This window comes from Nuphar pumila, chromosome 16, assembly GCF_984573655.1.
Source record: "Nuphar pumila chromosome 16, dmNupPumi1.hap1.1, whole genome shotgun sequence".
Taxonomy (NCBI): Eukaryota; Viridiplantae; Streptophyta; class Magnoliopsida; order Nymphaeales; family Nymphaeaceae; genus Nuphar; species Nuphar pumila.
Window position 1 is genome coordinate 7,574,601 of NC_143264.1, and position 7,559 is coordinate 7,582,159.

The 7,559-nt window shown below is 43.9% G+C and overlaps 1 protein-coding gene across 1 annotated transcript; it reads left to right on the plus strand.

Annotated features, from left to right (window-relative positions):
* The first annotated feature begins 2,321 nt into the window (after nt 1–2,321).
* On the plus strand, nt 2,322–6,797 carry LOC149812833 (formin-like protein 7). Its single transcript, XM_089990911.1, has 2 exons — nt 2,322–3,826; nt 5,056–6,797. Exons 1-2 carry the CDS (start codon nt 2,355–2,357, stop codon nt 6,362–6,364), a joined length of 2,781 nt encoding a protein of 926 aa, XP_089847037.1. The 5' UTR covers nt 2,322–2,354; the 3' UTR covers nt 6,365–6,797.
* The last annotated feature ends 762 nt before the right edge of the window (nt 6,798–7,559 follow it).

The following is a 7,559-nucleotide window of genomic DNA, read 5'->3' on the forward strand; positions in this document are numbered from 1 at the left end:
GTCCAAACGGGGCGTGGCGGGGCTGGGCCCCACTTTCCCCGTTCCACTGCCATCCCTATTCAAGTGTAAAATTCTACTAGTTGGCTTCAACCTTACAGCAAGGGATGCACACCCTGAGTATCGAACTGACAACATCCTTTTAAGTTGAACCATAGTTACTGAAAGCTTCTTGCTACATGCTTCCTTCAAAAGAGGGGAAACTTTAGGAAACTCGCTATGTGTGAGGTGCCCTTATAGCTAGTGTAATCTGCTAAATCAGAGGAGCGATGTAACGTCTCTGCCATCCATCCGTCCAATCCCACGGTCTCTGCAAGTTGTGGGGCCCACCAAACCGTTTCTAACTGTCAAATTCTACAATGGACGGTGGGGATGTCAGATCATTTTCCCACCGTGATTCGGCAGATCATCTGATCTGTTCGACGAGAAACTTTATCCTTCTCGCATAAGGGTGTGGACTGGTTAGATCCGGTTTGAATGTAAGGCATTATCTACATTCTGAATCCGGCATAATTGCACTTTGCATAATCAGGTTGAGGGTTGAATTTGGATTTGGATCGGAAAATCTAAAACTAAAGACGGATCCAATTAGCTTAAATGGCTAATTAATCCCTGTATCACATTTACATGTATTCGTATTAGGATATCTGTAGGATTTGGATTCTGTTTGGACTTGGATTCAGATTCGGATGTAATGCCCAATACTAATTCTAAATCAAATCCTTAATAAGATATTGTTTGTGCTACTGAACTGAACTAAACGGATTTGGATTGGGTCAGAAATCCAACCTAAAATCCGATCCCTTGAATCGATTTTCTTCACAGTCAATAAACTGAACCCAAGCTAGGTGCAGACCAATGTTGTCAGTATCGGTATGGGCCCTGAATCCTTACAGAATCTAAACCTTATAGGATTCAGGTATGGTGACAAATACGAAGACCCAGGTCCGGACCTGAAGGACCAAACCTTACAGAATCTTAAAATTGGATCCAAACTGGCAGAAAACCCTGTTTTGGCCATAACTTCATATCCTTGGAGGTGATTTTTGGTCCTTTGAAAAGCTTATGATATCATCTTCAATTCCTCTTTTGAAAGAAAATTTGAAAGCATCATTTTCTAAGCCAAAAATACATTTAAAGTGGATCCAATACCTATCTAGGCTCAACATTTTTTTTTCCTTTTGGCTAAGCTAAAAAATAAAACTAGATGACCACCTATCTTGCCCAATAAAAAAAAAAACACCCAACTTCAGCCTTGTAGAAAGGGGCATCTATGTGGCTTTTGAACCAATATCAAGTGATAAACCATGGTTGCTAGCCAAGAAGATGGAGCCGTTGGAGGCTACATAGGTTGAGTGGATAAAACAAACCGGATCCAATATGCTGTTTTTTTTTTTTTTTTTAGCCATGTATTTAGCTCATCCCAATCCGATCCGTTTGCATCCCTAAAAAAGATTTTTTAATAGCATTGTTGTTCATGTTTGTATAAATTCATTTAATTAAATGACATTTCGATAGTATAATCAAAACTCAAAGCATATTCCAACCCATGACACATGCCACGCTATGGAGATTTTCTTAGGAAAATAACAATAGATTTAAAAATATTTTTCAAAAAAACAAAATAATATATATATATATATATATATATGAAATAGATGGAAGTAATGTTCTGACATTTTATAATTGCATCAAGACTATATTTTTAATATGTTATAAAATTATAATATTTTCAAATTGTTGCTAATATTTGTGACATAAATTGCTACCAATATTGTGCATTGACCCTCTCTCCATCAAACAAAGGCCTCATTGAGTGTGTCTCAATCAAACTAAAGTCATAGTTGGAGTAGGTTAAGACTAGGAAACTCTATATCACTAACCACTATTGAATTATAGACTAAGTAGGTTAAGACTCAGCAACTCCATATCACTAAACATGTTTGAATTACCATATGGACCAACATGCCAATGGCTTAACTTTCCCAACATTGAGCCATGGCTCGAACCTACTTAACCCAACACCCTTCAAATTGCTACTACACTTGACAACAACACTTTGACTTGATGGTCATTCTTGGCAACAAAACAGAGGCGGCTACCATATAGAGGAAAGATGAAGGGAAAGCATGACCCTTGCATCACCATCCAACGCTTGGGATTTAACCGAAAGGATAAAAACCAAAAACCCTATCAACAAAAACGAAACACTAGTTGCTCGCCTACTTTGAAACAATCAACCCCCCAATAATAAAAAAAAAAACTGCACCAACAAAAATTCCAAAAATAATACCCCAAGAAACATCTTCCCCAAAAAATCTCCTCTCTCTCTCTCTCTCTCTCTCTCTCTCTCTCTCATGGCAGCACCTCTTCTCCTCCTGATTATCTTCTCTCTCTTCTCTCTCTCCTTCCCTTCTTCTCCAGACCCCCCTCGTAACATAGAGACCTTCTTCCCCTCCAGTCCTCCACCGCCATCACCACCACCGACACCCGCACCATCACCACATCGACCACCACCAGTGCACCCTTCTCCTTCGCCATCACCCGACGGAAATGCGACTCATTTGACTAGTACTGCACCACCACCGTCTTCGAAGCATGCCGTCGTTAAGGCGGTCTTCGCGACGGCGGCGTCCACCCTCTTCGTCTCCTTCATTGTCTTCTTCCTCGCGCTGAAGTACCTCGACCGGCGCCGGAAGTCGCGGCTCAAGAGCATCGTCATCGCGGGGAGGGGGAATTCGCCGTTCTCCGGCGCGAGCAGAGGCTCATTCAAGCGGGTCGAGGGGACGCTTAAAGGCCTGGTCGTCGACGAGAACGGGCTCGACGTGCTCTACTGGAGGAAGCTCGATGACCAGTACGAGGTGAAGAGGGAGAGGGCATCGCAGACGGTGTGGCTGCGGTCACCTGGATCGGCCTCATCGAATTCGTCCGTTTTCCAGTCGCAGGAGATTAGAGGAGATGAGATAAGGGAGTACAAAACGATCACGGCACTGGCGCCGGTCGTAAATCAGGGTTTAGTCCCAGTAAAGGCTATGAATTCGACTCGGAAGCAAATAATGGAGGCGAATTCGGCTCCGAAGCCGCAATCGGATGCGCCACCAGCACCAGTAGAGAACCCTATCGCAGCACCACCTCTCCCGCCTCCGCCAGGAATCAAGAAAAATTTGTCTGCTCCGCCTACTTTTCCTCCTCATCCTCCTTCTCCGTCTTCTGCCACGGCTCCACCACTGCCTCGACCACCCGGAAAGGCTCCACCACCACCTCCAGAGCCACCAGCACCAGTAGAGAACCCTATCGGAGCACCACCTCTCCCGCCTCCGCCAGGAATCAAGAAAAATTTGGCTGTTCCGCCTACTTTTCATCCTCCTCCTCCGTCTTCTGCCACGGCTCCACCACCACCTCCTTCGCCACCAGCACCAGTAGAGAACCCTATCGCAGCATCATCTCTCCCGCCTCCGCCAGGAATCAAGAAAAGTTTGGCTTCTCCGCCTCCTTTTCCTCCTCCTCCTCCTTCTCCGCCTTCTGCCACGGCTCCACCACTGCATCTACCACAAGGAAAGGCTCCACCACCACCTCCGCCTCTCGAAAAAGCTCCACCACCGCCTCCACCAACCAGAAAAGCTCCACCACCGCCTCCACCACCCAGGAAAGCTCCACCACCGCCGCAGCCCCCGGCAAAGGCGAAGGGAGGAGAGGCTTCAACATCGTCAGTGTTGCCGGAGAAAGAGACGGCACCGCCACCAAAGTTGAAGCCGTTGCACTGGGATAAGGTTCCGGCCAATGCCGATCATTCCATGGTCTGGGACAAAATCGGTGGTGGGTCCTTCAGGTATGAAAACGCAACCTTCCTCGTTGACCTTTTTTTAAAATGTTAACGTTTTCTATGCCCACTGTTTCTACACAATTCTTGAAGTGACTAATCTGTCCAATCAGGTTATTAACTCCCGCTAAGATTTGATTTAGGTGGACACCATTTAAGAAGATCCCACTAAATTCTTTACTACTTAATGCCAAACGGGGCCAAGATCATGAACTGTGGTCATATTTGACATAGAAAATGATGTATTTCATGAACTTGGTCACATAGTCAAGACTTAATTTGATGGCAAGATTTTGTGGTTTTTCCCAACCAGTGTGTCATTTAGATGAGAATCAACTTGAACTTGTCTTTGCTGGTGAGAAATCAACATGTTTTCCAACTATTTTTAGTGCTTTCATTTATTTCTATATTTGATATAACGTGTTGGTAAAGGAAGCTCTAATTTCTCTCTTTAGATATCTATGACCATTGACCAAGTTTTATAACTCAAATCAGTTTTGGCAAAACTTTTGTAATGAATGTGTTCTTAAAAGTTTGTACGTTTACTTGGAAAACTTTCTTGCTGTAACGAAATGTTTTTTTTTTTTTTTTGAAAGGCTGTAACGCAATGTTTGGTTCATACCAATGTTGTGAAAATTGGTTTTTCCAAAAAGAATGATAAAATTGGTCTGAATTGAATCGAATCGGATCATTTTTCAATTGGGGGTTTTCAAAGAGTATTTTTTCTCTAATTTATTTTACATGTGTGTTTTTTATAATCTTATTTCTTCAGCTCTAAATCAATGTTTTTTTTTTCTATAAACAAGATAGCTCCAACTCAGCTCGCTTAACCTGAGCTCTCACATTCATGGATTTCAACTTCCCAACCCAATTTCAAATTGAATATTCAATAATCAAGGAAACTTAAACATAACACCACACGTTAATCTCTTAAAACCTGTGGTCTTTTCCTGAAACCACGAGGGAGAACTTCGTCAGAATATACCCCACAAACCAACCACTCATAGTTGTCCCTTTCACGTTATTGATGGGAAACCAAACCCTAATAAATACCATTTCAATACTCAATAAACAAATCCATTTGAAACCGTCAAAAGTCTTCTCCATACTCACGTTCGAACCCGCGACATTATGGTCAATTTTTATGAGGTATTCAATATGATTGGTATATAAAGGGATACGACACGGTGTCAAAATGAAGTATCCCTGTGACATAACATCCACTTTGTTCTTTGCAGTTTTGACGGCGACCTGATGGAAGCCCTCTTTGGCTGTGTAGCCACCAACAAGAGAAAGGGACCAACCGGCGAGCCCACCTCACCTTCCAAACCTAACCCACCTGCCAACCAGCCCCCAGCGCGGACCTTCCTCTTGGACCCACGTAAGTCACAAAACATAGCCATAGTCCTGCGCTCACTAGGCCTAACTCGCCAAGCCATTGTGGACTCACTCCTTCAAGGCAGGGGCCTCCCCATAGACACACTTGAGAAGCTCTCCAAAATTGCACCCACACTAGAGGAGCAATCTGCGATCATGTCCTACCCCGTCGACTCTGCAACCCGGCTTGCCGACGCCGAGTCCTTCCTTTACCACCTCCTCAAGGCCGTGCCGACCGCCTTCCGACGAATCGACGACTTGATCTACCGATCAACCTATGAGTCGGAGATCCTCGGTCTCAAGCAGAACCTCCAAACATTAGAATCAGCATGCAAGGAGATGAGAAACCGTGGCTTGTTCCTCAAACTACTTGAAGCTGTCCTTAAGGCTGGCAACCGGATGAATGCCGGCACGGCGAGGGGGAATGCACAAGCGTTTAATCTTACGTCGTTGCGAAAGCTCTCCGACGTGAAGAGCACTGATGGTAAGACCACACTTCTATACTTTGTGGTGCAAGAGGTGGTCCGGTCCGAAGGGAAGAAGTGTGTGCTCAACAGAGACCGGAGTTTCCGGCGATCGGATTCATCACGCAGAGATAGTCCAAGAGTTGGTGACAACAGTAAGGAAGAGAGAGAGAATGAGTACTTGATGCTTGGATTGCCGGTGGTTGGCGGGCTTAGTGTCGACTTCGCCAACGTGAAGAGTGCAGCTGGAATCGAGTACGAGTTCGTCGACGGGTGTTGTGTCCGGCTAGGTGTGCAGGTCCGTAGGATCAAGGAGTTTGTGAGCAGTCTAAGTGGTGATGACGGTGAGTTCAAGGAGCAGATGAAGGGCTTCGTAGAGGTGGCCGAGGAGGAGCTGAAGGTAATGAAAGAGGAGGAGAAGAGGGTCATGGAGTTCGTCAAGCAGACGACGGAGTATTACCAGGCCGGAGCGGCGAAGGACCAGCAGGAAAACTCATTGCAGCTGTTTGTTATAGTGAAGGACTTCCTAAACAGTGTTGATCGGGTCTGTGTGGAGATAGCAAGGAGTTTGCAGAAGAAGAGAAATGGGAAGGCGTCGACATCGGCTGGAGCTGCCGCAAGGACTCCGGCAAGGTTTGCAAACTTACCGGCACATTTCTTATCGGATAATTCAAGAACACCAAGTGATTCAGATGATGAATTCTAAGGTTCTGTGTTCATTTTTACACAACATGTTAACAGGGTTTCCATGGCCTTTGTTCTTTTTAGGCAGAGACTTGGAAGGTTAGGTCTAGCTATTGGGATACATGCTCACCATGGTCTATTTCCTTAGGAAAACGTAGTCAAGTGCATGCTATCACTGTTTTGTTGATGGAGCCAAGTTGGTGCAATCCTGACTAGAAGAGTTGGTCTTGGAAGGATTATTGCACCCAAGCATAGTAAACAGACCATGCAGGGTTTAGCCCAATGGGTGAGCCTAACTTTCCATTTTTCAGTGTCAGTGTGGGAGGAAAGGAAGTGTTTCCCCATTTGTAGTTTTGTAACTTCTGTCAATGATTTTTTTGTGTAAATATTTTAGAATGCATTACATGGAAAGGAAAACGAATCAGATTTTCAAAGGCTATTTCTTTGTGAATGTACCCCTTTGTGTGTGCTGTGTTGAGCTATGTTTTGTTTGATCCAAAAGATCACAATGAATTTTTCTTATTGTGGGCACAATTGTTTTCTTTTTTCTTTTTATGACAATTTAATTACTACTAATAATAATATTGCCGCTACTTCGATGTCAAAGAACTCATTTGTCAAAAATTACAAGATTGTACAGAACCCCAAAAAAAATGATACTGAAATATTTTCTTCAAAAATTACAAGATTGTACAGAACCCAAAAAAAAAATGAACACATGATATACAAAAATATGATTAATCAATATCATTATTCGCTCACAAGGGCTCTGCACACCTGGCCAGGCGGTTGGGCTTAAGGCATTAAAGTTGAAGGACATTGAGAATTCGATGCCTAAGGTGTGTATGTCCCTTGTTATAAGGCTGAAGCCAAGGAAAAACTATTCTCTGTTGGGCTGGGGGAGCACTTGTGAGTTTTATACAACAAACAATGAAGTAGGCCCATGGTTAGGGGTCAGTGGGCCTGGTTTACCCGGACTTGACCCGAACCAAACCCTATAGGGTCCGGTTATGGTGATAAATAATAAGACACGAGTCCGGACCTTAAGGTCTGATTAATACATGGACCAGGTATAGTTTGTGAAATTTTATACCCGACCCTAGTTCAGATTAAAACCAGCAATTTTTCAATGCAAAAATGATAAAAAAAATATGGTTTTACCGGGTCTGGTTCATGTAGTTCTTATCAGGTCTGAGTGTGGTTTTTCTTATAGTGGA